The sequence below is a fragment of the Egretta garzetta genome, unplaced genomic scaffold (assembly GCF_000687185.1).
Source record: "Egretta garzetta isolate BGI_Z169 unplaced genomic scaffold, ASM68718v1 scaffold139, whole genome shotgun sequence".
NCBI lineage: Eukaryota > Metazoa > Chordata > Aves > Pelecaniformes > Ardeidae > Egretta > Egretta garzetta.
The window spans coordinates 1,018,402-1,034,026 of NW_009260832.1; the positions used below are offsets into that span (position 1 = coordinate 1,018,402).

Here is a 15,625-nt window from a genome sequence, read left to right on the forward strand (position 1 = left end):
CAAGAAGCGAAACTTCAGCCTTACACACTTCAGCCTCACTTCTGTCTGAACTATGCTAATGAATAATTAGGCTATGTTCATAAAGTGGAAAGAACATTAATTTCCGCATACATGGAAGAGGAGTTTGTCTACAATGGTCTGAAGACTTGCTTCAACAGTTGCTCTTGCCTGTGCAGCCGCCGTGCCTGGTCTGTTGTTGGAGTCTCAGCAGTTTCCCCGGAGCCGTGGATGACAACCGCCCCTCGGCCATGAGTTTTCTTTTCACTTCAGATGCCGCTCGAGCTTTAGCATCACCACTGTCTCGTGTGGTTGTGTCACCATTACAGTAGCCTTCCTGCAGTGCGCTATGGTCCCGGAAAGCGCTTCTCGGGGCTGCAGGGGTGTCGCTCATCGCTGCTCGTTTCGGACCCAGCAGTGTTGCTGCCCTGCTCTGGTGCTTCACAGCTCCACGCCTGCCTGAAGCACCCGACCAGTTGTGACACCCCCCCCCACTTCCATCGTCCTTCCCTGGCCAGGTATCTATCTGGCAAGCGTGTGGGAGCCTACCTTCTCATGACACTGAGCTTGAGGAAGTAAATGCAAAGTACAAACCCACAAAGTGCTAAAAATAAAATCTGATTTAGGAAAAAAAAAAAAAGGAAGTGGGAGTGGTGTCCCTGTACCTTCTGCTGATGTATACCACATTGCGCTGCTGGGCAGTGGTTTTTGTTTTGGTTTTTATTCAAAGCAGTTCAGTGTTAGAAACGTTTCTTCTACCCCTGCAGTGCTGTCAGTTTATTGAGACAACTCTTGAGTTGCTCCTGTCCCAGACCAGCTGCAAGGACACGTCTCTGAATAACCTGGAGATCTCGTTAAACATATGATAATCTTTCCTTAGGGGGTTGGAGGTAGGTGTGTGTTAGAAACCCTGGCTGTCTTCCCTTGCTGTACCAACTTAGCTGAACATGGATAATTCTGATCACTCAAATGATAACTCTGCTCAGTCTAATGCCAGGTAGTTTAGGTTTTGGTTTGTTTTTTTTCCTCTGGTCATTCTTATGACAAACAATTTTTGTAAATAAAAACAATGAAAAGCTAAAAGACAAATAGCAGCCTGCATCTAACACACTTGGCACGCTGCTGTTTTATGTAATTAAATATAGATGCGCACATGAACACAGTCTAATAAACAATTTAAATGTTTATTTGAAAAATGTGAGCAGTACAAATCAGCATGGGCAGACCAGGCCTACTTAGCAGTAGTAAGCCAGTACTTCTGTTGAATTTTCTTTTTAACTTTGAGACTTCACATAGCACTGCTGTCACAGATACAAAAAGCACATCGCTTACAAGTGCTGATGCTTTTTATGAGTGGAAGGGGCCATAAAAGTGTAAAGTCCTTGAAATACAAATCTGCCTTTTAAGTTTTTGTTTTGCATATATGAAACGTCAAATTACTTGAGTAACATGAATGTTTGGTAGTGGTATTTTCCTTGCAAGGCACGCTCAACCCTAACAGACCCAAAACCAGGTTGGGCAGCTTTGTTTAGGCTTGCAGGCACGGAGAATGTTTGTGATACTCCTTTGTCCTTTGCTGAGGAATGCTATCTGGAGACTTCGGGGCACCCTGAATTTCATCATCTTGCTATTCAGGATAGCTGGGCTGGTTTACCTATGGGCGCGAAGGCAGACAGCATCCTGTCTGAGGTGTGGAAAAGTGACTTCACAGAAGTTAAAACCAATGGTAGCCCTCAGGGTGGAAAGCTGTTTTATTTTGAAGCTCCTGAAAAGGCTGCGTGTTTACAGAGAGGCACAGGGAAGTCAGTTTTGGGCCTCAGCGGGAGTGTCCCTTTACCAATTAATCAACTGACTTTTAGTTTTCTTAGTAGGAAACAAAGTATTAAGTTCAAGTGCCAAATTTCAGATCAACTAAAAATTTGGTTTTTAAAAAACAGTAACTCCCAGGCAAACACAGCATTAAGTGCATGCTTTCTCATCTAAATTATTTTTCCTGTCTGGAAGATCTGAAGGCAAGCTGATGGTAATCACAGGTACAAAGCTGACTTGATCCAGAAGAAGGATGCCTCTGAAAGGTAAGATTACCTGGCGTTAGAAAGTGATCTACAAAACAATTTTGTGTTCTAAAAATTAGATTTGTTCTTAAACTCCCCAAGCTTAGTTTAAAGCAGTGCAGCAAGTGTTACCCTCATAATGCCTCTTTTGTGAAGCTAGAGTGAAAACCTGATGAAAAACTGGTTCCAAAGGTACCCAGCTGTAGTTTCAGAGGGGTCGCTTCACCCAGTTGCTACATCTGAAATATCAGCAGCATAGGCTCTATGGGTTCAATTTCGTACTAGCTTGAAGCAGTCTACTGTCAGGAGGTCCTTAGTCAGGCTCTTGCACCTGAATGGGGCTGCTTCCCCAAAGACCTTTTAGTCAATGTTTTGCCTTTATCAGAGGAAAAAAAAAAAAGAAGAAAAAGAGCAAAAATTACTTACTTGTTTTCACAGGAAGGGAAAATCACCTTTAAGACTTTGAGAATAAGAGCTGCTCCAACAACTCCAACTACAATGACTTCCATCAAACTAAAGAAGATGGGTAAAGATTGAAACCAGAATCTGCACAACCCTTTTCTCAAGTCTTCCACCCACTGGCACATCACCTACAACCAAACAGGTAAAAATAAAAAGATAGGTTGCAAAACATAGCAACTGCAGTTTTTGTAGCTACCAGTGAATCACATTACATGGCGATAGTTTTACTTCAATTTATGCATGCTTAAGCACACATAAAAGCAGGATAGAATTGACTGGTGACTCAGACCTCTTTCTTCTACAAAGTTTGGAAGGTTTAGTTCTCTGCTCATCCCAGCAGAGTTCCCTGAAAAGAAAGGCTGCTTTGGCAAATAAAGAACACTTGAACAGAGCAGGTGTGGGGTGAGCTATCTGGCCTAGGCATAGAGAAGCTACGATAGCATGGTGGTGTACAGCAGGGAAAGGGCTGTGGGCAGCCTGGGAGAGGGGTGGCACCTTCTCTAGCCTACCTGTAGCTTTCACCATACTATTTTGGCCCTCCTGTCCCAGCGGTAGGCTATGAAGTGTTTCTTTCAGCCACCGAGGAGGCCATCAAGCCCATCCTTACCTAATCTGGAACTGAAACTTCTCGAGCTATTACTGTGTTTCTTACATCAGGTGAGACCAATGGCCCGTCTCCCAGAGGGGTAAGTGCTTAAGCAGAGTCAGAAAAAAATTATGTAATTTAAAGCTAAATGATATTTAAAATTGTTATAAATGCTTAGCGTGGTATAATGTAACTATGACAACTCACTGTCACAAGTATCTGTGAGGTCAGAACACTGCAGGATTTAGAAACCCATTTGATTCCTACTGGAATAAAAAAGGCTCAACAATTTCTCACTGCTAAGGGGTAATTTAGGTTGGTTTTTGGGGTTTGTTTTGTTTTGTTTTTTTTTTTAAGTTTTTCTAGAGTATGTCTGTAAGAGCCTGTTCTTCTCAGTGGCTGGCCATGGGGATTTCTTAAGACTTCTGTGGAAGTCAGTTACTGTCAGATACCTCACACAATAGAAAATCCTGGTCTTTAACAAATACAAATCAGCATAACAGAACTCCAAGAAGTCAATAATAGGTTAAGTAGGAATGGCGAGTCTCTCTTCCAGAAATGAGTTATTACACACTATGTTGCTTTTTTTTTTAAAATTAAAAGACCAAAGACAAAGCCCTAGGAATGTTACATACCTTCTCACCATCTTAATGGATGTTGAGTTTGGTCTTTACATGAGGCAAACCCACTATCTGAATCCTAACAGTGCTGGGTTGGTTTGTTTTGTTCTGTAAACATCCACAAAGGAGGAAAACATAATATTTGTATGTGTTTCTGTAGACAAGACTAAAAATGGGGAAGGAAGTTTATTCCCTCGAACTGTAATATGGAATAACATTCAGCTCTGCCTGCAGCATGTTACTACAACTTCTCCTCCCAGAAATGTCACCAAGCTGTATGCGTTTCACCTCTGGGGAAACAGGAAAAAAAAAACACAGAGGGAAGGGAAAAAACCTGCTTCTCCTTTTTAGACCAGTCTTTAAAGGTATATACTAATAACTAAAGCAAACGAACACCGAAACTACCTTGTAAGAAGATGGAGGCTCTGTCCTAAGAGGGGTCTCTGGTAACTTGCCAGGTAATGTCTCTTCATCTACTGTAGTTTCTACTTGCCGGATGAGGTACTGACTGGTAGTTTGCAGTGGATCTTGAATGTCTGAAGAAGAAAAGCTAGATTTAGTGCGGGGCTTGCTTTTTATTTGACTCACTACTCAGGAAAACAAAGGCATGCTGCATTTCTATACTTACGGTACAGTTCTCACACATTTACAGCAAGAACACAGAAGGCTGACTTTTTTTTTTTTTTCCTGGACTAGTGAACTTGATAAGAAACAGCAGCAATGTTACAGAGCAGCCTTTACCTGTGCCCTTAGCTGTAAATTTCAGCTGGTGCCAGATTAAAAGGTGATGAACTAGATCAAAATATTCATCTCCTATGAAATCCTTGAGAGTTTTTCATTAAACAAAACTGAAATAAGATTAAGGCATCAAATAACTTCTTTTGCTTTTAAGTTATTCAAGTTTAATAAGAAAACTATTCTCTGGTTTGGAAGTGACCCAGACAGGTATTTCCTCTCCAGTTTTCTCTTTCATTCTCAGGAAAAACGGGAAAGCTTTAGAGAAACTTCCACTGAGAGAAAAATTTATTCCTGTGAGATGTCTGGCTTGCAGATTGACAAGTACCAAGTGCTTCAAAGGAGAACAGATTTGAAAACAAATAAACAAAATACCTAGAATGTAAAAGAGTTGAATTTAGGTGTTTTAAAAAAAAAAAAACCCAAACCAAAACAAGAAACCCCAAACCACATAAACCAAAACACTTCCCTGTTAATGAAGGAACTGTTCACCATTTGAAACACAGGAATAAGGATGTTCTTTCACCCTTGTAAAGTAATAGAGCAACTATGGATAAAAATATTAAGCAACAGCTAAGAGGGATACCTTTTCCTGAGAGGTTGGGAAGTGTAAATAACACGTCATTGTCCCTTGGGATGGAATACAGCATGCTCTCTTTCAAAGGGACAGTGTAGTTTGAATGTCTAAGTACACTCAGGTCCTTTACTAAAATATCTATTTCTGTTACTTCTTCCCGCTGAACCTGCAAGAGATGCAAACATGCTGATATTACTGAATTTAAAGTAAGAGTAAAGTAGGCTGGCAGAGAAAACGAATACATCACAGAAAACTCCAAGCCATTAAGAGTTAGACGTAGGGATGTTATAACATGAATTAGTATTCTTTGTTTTTACTTACCCCACTTCTATAGACTATACCACATTAGAAAATACACTGAACAGACTGGATATTTCTCTCCCTGCAGAAGCATGTGGTAGTCACTCCATCGGCCTTTAACCAAGTCTTATGTAGCTCATTATGATCCTCTTTCAAGGAGGTGTTTTAAGGCATGGAAAACTCAAGTACGTAGTGAAAGAGCACTTGCAAAGATTGAAAGTGTTGCTGAGGCAAGACTGACACTTCTGCTTTTTCAGTAGTGTTGCTTTTTTCTAACAACCGAAAGAACAGCTTTCTTCCTCCTTTCATCCTCCTCCAGTGATGCACTGGACCCGTTTCACTGAATCACTGCAAGCATCGCTTATGTAGAACACGTTCAGTATAACACCTACTAACATCAATAACTGCATTGTGAGGCTAAGAACTGACAGAAATCCAGAGTGTTTGTGACCATGATTGTAACTGCTACGTAGAAATGTAACTAACAAAAGGGGAATGCAGCCTGTGATAGGGTTTCGCTCGTGCTTTCAGAGCCAGAGGCCACCCAACGGTCTCCTTTTGCTTCGCACATGCGCAGAACAATGTAATGAAGCAGATGATCGTTACTGTCAGCTGGTAACTAATGAGAAAGACTGGAAGTTCTTGACTTAAACGAACAATTAAGGAAACAGCATTATCTTTCTGGTTGTTCTTACCAGGTCCCTATGAAAATTTGAAATGCATTGTGATTTCTAGTTTGAAATCTGAAATACACCACCACTATTGTGTAACAACTGAACCAAACCAGGGGACATTCGCCTCCTAACAGTGGGATAAACACCTCAATAGAAAAGCTTCAAACCTCTCAGTGGGATTTTTTTATTAACAGAGTAAAATCTTGACATGATGCAGCTCTCTGTAAAAAATACTACGTGCTGAGCATGCAATTAATGAAGGATCAATGCTATTATCATCATTCTGCAAGGCAGAAGAACATAAGCCACCTTCAACAGAGCCCAGCCACATGTAAGATGCAGACATGTACTGAAACAGAAATTTGACGCTTTTGCTGGCTTCAGCAGCTGTGCCTTCCCTCCAGAACCTCTCTGGCTGGAAGAATTACTATGCCTTATAGGTGATTTTGAGAACTCAGTTCTGCACATTTCGAGCTCAGCTAGAATTGTAACCCCTCACATTCACTGGTATTTGTGCAAATAGTTAGAATTTTTTTTTCCCGTTAATCTTTAAATCTGCATTCATTATCAAGATTTTTATTCAAATGAATTATCTTACATGCAAAATATTCTAAGGCTAAGATCTCAGGTGTTGTGGGCTTTCACAAGAAGCTCACCTGCCATAAGAGTTTGCTGCTGCTGCAAGCTGTTCCCCATGCTACATGCTTGAAATGCTTTGCTTTGCTAGCTTGGAATAAACAATGGAGAAAACCTCAGGACTCAGAACGAGCCCATGCCCCTTTTATTTATGTTGTACCTTATTTTGTAAATTAAGTATTGCTTCTGAGTCTGACTTTTCTTGCACAAATGCACATGTTTAAAGAGCATATGACAGAGTTAATGATATTCTAACAAGCTTAAGGGAAAGTCATCCAACGCTTAATTATTAAAATACAAATGGAAGCATTAAAACGCGAAGTCTCCTTATGAATCACCCTCACTACTATAAAGGCAACTTAGGTTGGTATTGTCTCCCTCGGTACTGTGCTAGCTAGCATTAGATTATATACTTTGTGCTTTAACCACCAGCCAGATACAAGTAAACCTTTTAATCTTTGGTAACTACTTTCCTCTCCTAAATTAAAAAACAGCAGAATGGGGGGGAGGGGCTGAAGCTGTTTACCTGTTTTCCATCAATTTCTGTCACTTGTTCCTGAATGACAATCAGCTGCAAATCGGAACTGGATGCCAAAGGCCACTCGTGAACCATGATGCGAACACGGACGGTTCCCAGGCGCTGCTGATCTGGCAAGTTATCCAAGTTTCCTTCCTCCACTGTTAACACATAATGTCACAGTTCTCAAATCGAACCCAACCAGAAAGCAGTGTACAACCATGGGGCAAACAGTTGCTACGTGTGCAAAGGCATCTGTGTCAGAGTTGCATCTGAATGGAAAAGTCATTACAACTGCAGAGGACCACTAGCATCAAAACAGAGATGCCTGCAGAGTTGTACAGAAGTCTATACTATGCTGATGTCCTTAACGCTTCCAGTAACTGCTGTTAAAAGCAGCAGTAACCTGGGCAACAGGTAAAACAGATGCCATAATTTTTTTTTACCAGTATGTGTCTAACTCAAACTCGGAGCAGGTCTTGTGATGTAACACAGCAGACAGCAGCAGCACTGTATGATTTCCCAGACTAAGGGAGCTTGCAGACAGTGTTGCATCTCAGCCTTTGAGGTTCACATTTAAGTACTCTAAGCAGCACTCTTTGGCTTCACTATTGGTGCATTCTTATTTTACTTGTCCAAAGGAGCTCGTAAGAGTACTGCTGCAGCCCAGCCAGCCACCTGTGTCAACATCTCAATTCACACAACATCCCCCTTCCTCTCAATACAGAAACAAATATGCTTTTTTCCACACACACTGCATACTCTATTCAAGATAAGTGTCAGTTCCCTCACCCTCATACATGTTTTCTCTCCCCCCGGGCCCCGTTTTCACATGCGACCGTGACGCCTCGAACTCTCTTCCTACCCAAAAGCTTTCAGCTACTTCAACAACCTAATATTCCACAAGTAGACAGAGAACTGCCTTTCTACCCTGGGTGGTTTTGCATAGTTAGTATCCTTTTCCCGACTACGATGCCTCTACTACAGATGAGGGCACGCTAGAACTGAAGTGCTGCACAAGTGCAAGAGCGGAGGCGGCAGATCTGTCCAGCATGCAAAGAGCAAGGCACATGAACTGCGACTGAACTGGCCCCTGTTTCTAAGCCACTGGTGCTGTGTGTCACGTGCAGTGCTGAGCCTAAGAGGCAGCCCAAGGGAATGCTGGACTAGTGTCTTTCAGCTGCACAGTAACAACTCTGTGTGTTCGTTACTTTAATGCAATGACCCCTTTCCTCCTAAAGCTATTTTGCTTATTTTAAATACAGAAAAGTACTTTTTGGCATCGTTTAGCAGTTACCTCCCACTGTGAAAATAAGTGATGGAAGGAGAAGAAGAGGCTAGTGAGAAAAAGGTTCCCTATAGGTGTGAGCCAGAGCACTAACCTGGTTGCTGAATGTCTTCTGACTTACAGCAGCAGGCATACATTAAAGGACCAAAGCCTGAAAGATGCCAAGTAGCTGACTCTCCCTCTGGTCCCAACCTTTCATGTGTCAGGCTGCTCAATCCCCACTGCATTCAACAGGAGGGAAAAACATGCTTCCAAAATTGACAGTTGTGAGAACTTCAAGTGGGGATATAGGTGTCAGGCATGATCTGACAGCAGTGTCAAGACAATACCATTCAGGAGACTTGGTCTCTACTCTAATAGTCAAGAGTGTGAGTATTTGGCTCAAGTGTTGTTTTTGTTCAGGAGACTTGGTCTCTAATAGTCAAAGAGTGTGAGTATTTGGCTCAAGTGTTGTTTTTACATACATTTAGGAGTATTTTTCTCCTCTGTTAACAGATAACAAGTCTCTCAATATTCCTTTAGCATTTTACAAACATTATCTAAATCTATCATCAAGGATTTAGTAAGTAAATAGTATAAAAGATGACAGAGAGAGGTACTGTGCTGAGGGCTCAGACCCAAACACGGAGGTAGAGAGTTCCAGGTTCCCAGCTCCCAGGTCAAATCAGAATTTTTCTCACTGTTTCAGATTCATGTTCATAACTGTATTCACTGCAAGCTATACAACTATGGTTTGGGAAATTAGTAGGAACTACAGTAGAGTGCTCCTGATGCCTCAGAATTAGTCATTAAAATCATATTTATTTTTCTGGAGTCAATTACAAATTACAAAAATGATGTTTTGCCATGTTTTTCTACCCTAGGATACAAAAAATAGAAGCAATAGGAACGTAACTGTCTCAGAAAGAGAAATTAATTACTGCTCCCCCTCTCAGAACTGCGCAGTTCTCAGAAGAGAAATAGTGTCAAATTAATTATTAATCACGCTTGGGAAGGAAGGGTTCAAGAAACAAGGTCATGGCTCAGAGAAGCAATTTAGAAAAAGCATTAGTACTTTCTAAGTAAATGTCTGATTGTAAGGAGAGAATGACCTCAGAAACCAAGCTAGAGACTGACTGCACCTGATCCATCAAGAGATCATTCTGAATACAACAGAAGCTTAAATCAAATGAACGTAATGGCCCTTGTTTAATTAATTATACAGCATGCTCTGTGTATCTCAAAAAAAATCATGGTACTTTCTGGTCTTTCACAAAAGGTGTAGCATTAAATCAGTGGAAAAAGCAGCAGTTTCAAGACAATTCAAAGTCATTAGCCACTGCAGGACTCTAGCAAAACTGCAATATTTGCGCTATAATGTTCTATCTAGTAGAAACTTGTTTGCCAAATAGACACAGAAGTGAGACAATTAAAAAGATCTTCCTAACAACAATTCATACTTTTGTTATTGAATTTCTTTTTGGATATGTGCCAACCAACCTAAGGACACAGCCATTAGCAGGGTGGAGTTGCATCCTTCTGTTTACATTGTCTAGCTTGTAGTGCAAAACATTCTTTTGAAAAGATAGGTGGAGTCTGGGTTTCAGATTAGACCATTTACATATAGGCATGTGAATGCAACTTGAGAACGAGGCAGTCAAGATTTTTCTTTCCCCCCTCCCATTTTAGTAGCAAGATTATCCTACCTTGCAAAATTATCCTACCTTGCAAAATTATTTGCTCCTACAATGCTAGGTTTGCAGAGTACGAGAGCATGTAGTCATTGTAAGCTTTGGTTACTAGATAACAGGGAAGCCAAATACCATGGGGGAGGGAAGGTTTAGGGAAAAAAAAAAAAAAAAAAAAAAAAAAAAAAAAGAGAGAGAATACTCACATACTACTGTTTGACATCTTATGTGGGCAACCCCGCTTTTCATGGGAAAATCATTTAGATATACCTGTCCATTAACATAGGTGATATTAAAAACAACCTGAAAGAAAGACAGACAGAATGAGTGTATGGCTCCTGGCCCTACGCTACAGCTCTGTTCTCAGAGGAACACGCTTCCTACCGACGGACGTCAGACAAAACCATGTATCTGCAGCCACATGCAGGCTGTGTTTCGCTGCATATTAGTTCACCGAATAAACAGAAAAAACGGACAAACCTGTCCTTTGTGAAATTCTCCATTGGTCTTCAACATCGTAACATTGACTCTGATGGTTTCCTGGAAAACAAGTGAGAAGAGATGTAAGTGCCTGAGGAAACCCATTAAGCCACGGCAGGCCACGGGCAGCTTTCACACGCTGTCCTGACAGAATGACAACATACAACCCCCAGAGCGCATCCCCAGGCTTTCTATCCAGCAGGCAGAAGAAAGAGGAATGTGCTTTCTTGTTTCATGTAAGGGTGTTTGGGGATTTTTCCCCCTCTCTCTTTTTAATAAAGAGGATTGATAAGAAAGGATGACAGCTGCATCCCCTTATGTATAAAGGGCTTCTTAAAATAAAGATAAAATAATAATAATCAAGTTAAATTCTCAGAAGAACTTGTTTCTCATGGACATAACGGAAAAGAAGTCTCCTGTATGAGCTGAAAAGTAATAGACAATACGTGGTAAAAATCAGATTCTCGGTAAATGTTTTTTAAGCGCTCCACTTAGTCTTCAAGGTGAAGTACAATTTAATACCTGTTAGCCTATACTAAAGAACACTCAAGTTTTTTCAGTGTCAGCGGTAATGCCATTTCTCTTTTTTGGCTATCATTCCCAAATTTCATCACAGGGGACACCTCCAAACTCACAGCTAATGGGGATTTGCTTCCTTGTTTCAAACCCTAATTGCTGTAATTTATCGACTCGCTCCTTCTGTCCTCTCCTTGTAATTTCAGGGGCTCTTTTGCAGATTGGGACCTTAAATTTCCCAGGCTCGGCCCTGACAAAACCTACATACAAAAGCCAAACCTCTCCCGGACATAGCCAAAAGTCATGATGGCCACAGTGCTTTCCTGAGTCACCTCTTAAAAAAATCTGTTAAGCTCCTATGTGCCTTTTGGGAGCCTTCAATTATTCTAATCATGTTTCATTTTCCTCTGGAAAACTTCTCCGTACCTTCAGCGTCTTCTTCAGCTCTGTGTTTGAGTCATGGTTTCACAACTAACAGCTAAAAAGTGAGTCATGTCTCAACAGAAAGTTGAACTTGCCCAGAATTTATAATAAATTTTAAAAAATGTAAATACATAAAAAGGCTTTTTGTTTGGGATTTTTACAGAACACTAAATTTTCAGGCAGGAAATACTTGAAATACACAGTACTTAGCACAATATAGTCACGATTCATGAACAGAGAGCTTCTGAAGTGTGACTATAGTGTAAAAAATTCCTTAAAACAACAGGCGTTAATCAGTATACACAGGTAGTCAGGATTACCAAAAACTGAAACCCCACATCCAAATCCGATTCAGCAGAAAACTGACATCATGAGAAGCATGGCTTAAAACCTAACAGATATAACCTTTTGGTTGGGAATGACTTGTCACTGACGCTTCAGGCCCATTTCTCAAATCAGTAGGAAAAATCTCTGGGCACTGAGACTGAAGAGAAATCTCTTTCTCAATGCCCTTTCTAGGAAACAGGTGTTTATACTGACCTTTCTTCAGAATTTAAATCCTAGCTATTCAAAGTAAATGCAAATTACCAACTTACTTAGAGAACTGAAGTCTATTACTGAAAATATAAACCAGATTAATAATATAATCATAGGATGTAATCTATTCTGTCATCCCGTAACTTCCTCAAGCCACTTATTTTCTTCTCAAGATTTAAGAATTCTGTATATTAAAAAAAAAAAAAAAAAAAAACCTGCCAAACTTTTAGCTCTTTTTTCTAGCATTCAGAGCTGTACTTCTTTTATGCCCTCAAACTGCTTAACAGATTACTAAAACCTTGTGTCATGACTTCCCAGGTTTTTCTGTTTTCTGGGAATTCAAAGGGCCCAAAAGATGGATTTTCCAGGCAGTCTTAATATTGCTTCAGTCTTTAAGCCTCAAATGAAATTTTAATTCCCTTACTCAGAAAGTATTTTGCAAGCTTTTTTCAACATCTACAAAGTGACTCACTGAGATTACAAGAAAAAGGAAATGACTGATAGCCTGTAACTGCTGAAAAAAAGGAAAATCCCCCCTCGATTTTTTTTTTAATCAAATGCTTTCTTTGAAAACGGAGGGCATGGCACAAGATAGATGTGCTCAATGGCTAAGCGCTAAATGTACAAAGAGAGCTATACATGCGATGACTATTTTCTTCACAACAGCTGTCGATTCTGTTGACGTACTATCCACACAGAGTCATGAATCCCTGTAAATACTTAAAACTCGCACTTGAAGAGCATACTACGTGTTTGAGAAACTAAAATATTTCAGCAGACCACTTCCGTGCTGTCAAAGTTACAAAAAGTAGATCATAGCATGCAGAGAAATAAGACAGCTTGCTGCCCCTGCCGCTAAAAGAGAACGTGTGCTCTCCCCTCTCCTGCACATGACCCTTCCCTTGCATTTATGCCAAGCCAGTGAGCCAATTCAGCTCATTAAATTGTCAGGAAAACTTTCCCTTTTCTTTGATGGACTGTTTTTCTGTCGGTTCGACAAGCAAGGAAGAGCCAGACAAGCCCGAGCCGCAAGCACGCAGCAGGGAGGAAGGAGCTGGGCTACTTGCTCCGACGGCCGCACCGCCTGCCTGTCCCCGCAGCATCTCCCTCTGATCAGAGGCAAGGCCATGGGGCATCCTCTGACCAGCATAGATTCATAAAGCCGCTCAATAGCTTAGAGCAACGATTAATACTCCACTACAGCGGCTACACCACAACCCTTACAATTTTGTGTTCACATGCAATGGAGAACTCATGTTCTTGCCATTCATGTGACCAGTCTGCTCACACCCCAGACCCAACAAATTCTTCTCGTGATGACTTCCCATGTTCTGTACATCCATTCTCCTGAGTTGTCCTATCTTCTTGTTCTGCCTCTTCACTAAGCAGTCTCAAAGACTTGGTGCCAGTCTTGCTAAGAAACATTTCGAATAGATCTCAAAGTTTGTTACTAACAAATAATCAGTTTTCCATTCTTCTTGCTCCAAGCATTCCTGAACTGATACAAAAACATCTCGAACACCAGATGAAAAACAACTTTTCCAGAGTCAGAATCAACTATATTGATATAATTCCTAACAGAAGTTAATTTAACTTATTCTTAAAGCTCTCCAGTGACATCCAAAAATTTCACGCTCTCCTCAACTACTGCTTAGCGCTCAGCTAGCTTTAACATCACAAGTTCCCCTAATGTCTAACCTGAAGCTTCCTTGCTGCAATTTATGAAAAGGTCATTCATTACTCTTCACAGTATCTTCCCATGGAAAAGAACAGTCCTCCAACTCAGTCTTCCTGAGTTTATGCTAATGCTCCCAGCTCACATAATGCTTCCCTGGGGGTGAGTTCCTCACTGCTGCCTTCCCATGGCTTCCCACTGGTACCCTCCTGCAGTGCCGTACCCAAAACTCAGTGGGTCCTGCTGTGGTCAATCTTCCTGACCCTACATACCCCATACCAAAATCTACATGAGGGCAAGAACCACAAGACGGATGCCGAACAGAATGAAAAGCTGGGCAGGAGGGCTGCGGGAGGGAGGAAGGGGTTATGGCAAGCAGGGGGCAGGAGAGCAGCACGCCATCCCAGCTGGCCCACCTTCATCCACGGCAGGGAATGGGTGATGCACAGCATTGCCCCTGTTAACACAACCCCGGCTGGTACCCCCTTAACATCTGCTCGTGAATAAGTGCTCAAGAGCCATACGTTATTAATGCTTGTAAACTGGGAAGGAAACAGACTGGGCAGGCCGACGGTGCTTGTGCCATGCTTTTGTGGTGAAATGCCCGGCCTGACAAGCCATACGTGCTAGACCGTGCTCCAGTGGTAACTCAAATACCCATCTTTCCAGTCCTTGGGGTGAAGACTCACAGATTATGAAACATCCTTTAATTTCAACAGAGAAAATGTTTTTTTAATCTCACCTTAACAAAACTCACTAAAGAAAAAAAGTGGTTTATAGATAGGTTTTATGGCTATACATTGCAGTACCACAGAAAGTAAATAACCCCACATCACTTATCTTGCGTATCAGAAGCATAGTAAGCCAATCCTGTAGTAACAAAGTCACTGAGAACAGGACATGGTTCTCTGCAGTAATCCATAATATTGCGCTGTCAAGTTCTGGAGGAGCCTGAACTGTGAGTGTAAAACTTGTCTTTATAACTTACAATACACTTTTCAGTATTAACAGTATCATGAAAGTTCACATAAGCTTCAGACGGCCCTGTAATTTAAAAGGTCCTGAATTCATTGGGATATTTGAGAGAAGCTGTACTTTGACAGAGTCAGAATTAAAGGACAGCCCCAGGAAACAATTCAGGTCCCTGGGAATCGGGTTGTGCTTTCAGTTTACCATTGACACCCGTTCCAACATTCACAGCACCTTATCCCATCCTGTGCTGGTGAACGCCTTCGCACAAAACTCTCCAATTTACACTAAAAATGGTCCCATCATTCTTAACACTGTTGTAAGATGTAGCTGTCTCTCCTGAGTTTTCCTACGATTTCTCATCACTGTTAGTGCTCCAGCAGTGATATTTACAGTGGTTACGGCCACAGTATCTATAAAGAGGACAGCACTTGTACCACAAACATATGCCATTCTGTTCTAGGACAGCTAGGCAACAGCAGTAACAGCGCTGCGACATACATTACAGTGAAATAGTGATGTTTTGTGAACGGGGATCAATAGAGGTAAGCAGGTAGTGGTCATTTTCTAATCCTCTCTCTTTCACCATGTTCTGCAGCGGAACACAGGAGCGCTAACCGCAGCGGTATGATCGCTAGCAGAAGAGCGAGATGGGGAAAAGATGGCAGCGAAGAATATAAAGCATCTGGCAAGAGTTAAAAGGGAATATTTGTTAATTCGCATTTCACCTAATCTTAGCCTTTTATGAAAAATGCCACACAAGACAAAGGTTGTGCTTGTGTCTAATCACACATGAACTTAAACAGATCTGATTACAGAATCACGGAAGAACTTCTTCCAGGGGGCAGTGGGTACCTGACGGGGTGCACCGTACGGTTTCTCCAGCACAGGGTAACTGTTAAGTCCTACACG

General features: G+C 41.4%; 1 protein-coding gene and 1 long non-coding RNA gene across 2 annotated transcripts in view; one reads left to right on the forward strand and one right to left on the reverse strand.

Moving 5' to 3' along the window:
• Nucleotides 1–1,176: 1,176 nt before the first annotated feature.
• GINM1 (glycoprotein integral membrane 1) overlaps nt 1,177–15,625 on the reverse strand; it is a 15,712-nt gene continuing 1,263 nt past the window's right edge. The window contains exons 2-8 of the mRNA XM_009646954.2: nt 10,594–10,653; nt 10,320–10,416; nt 7,168–7,319; nt 5,041–5,197; nt 4,125–4,255; nt 2,478–2,641; nt 1,177–2,065 (exon numbers count right to left, since the gene is read on the reverse strand). Of these exons, the coding sequence (XP_009645249.2) occupies nt 1,957–2,065; nt 2,478–2,641; nt 4,125–4,255; nt 5,041–5,197; nt 7,168–7,319; nt 10,320–10,416; nt 10,594–10,653 (870 nt within the window). The 3' untranslated portion in view covers nt 1,177–1,956. The remainder of the gene's footprint in view (nt 2,066–2,477; nt 2,642–4,124; nt 4,256–5,040; nt 5,198–7,167; nt 7,320–10,319; nt 10,417–10,593; nt 10,654–15,625) is intronic.
• On the forward strand, nt 2,648–4,924 carry LOC118453111. The gene is made up of 2 exons (XR_004843055.1): nt 2,648–3,199; nt 4,416–4,924. It is a non-coding gene; the product is annotated as an uncharacterized LOC118453111 (long non-coding RNA).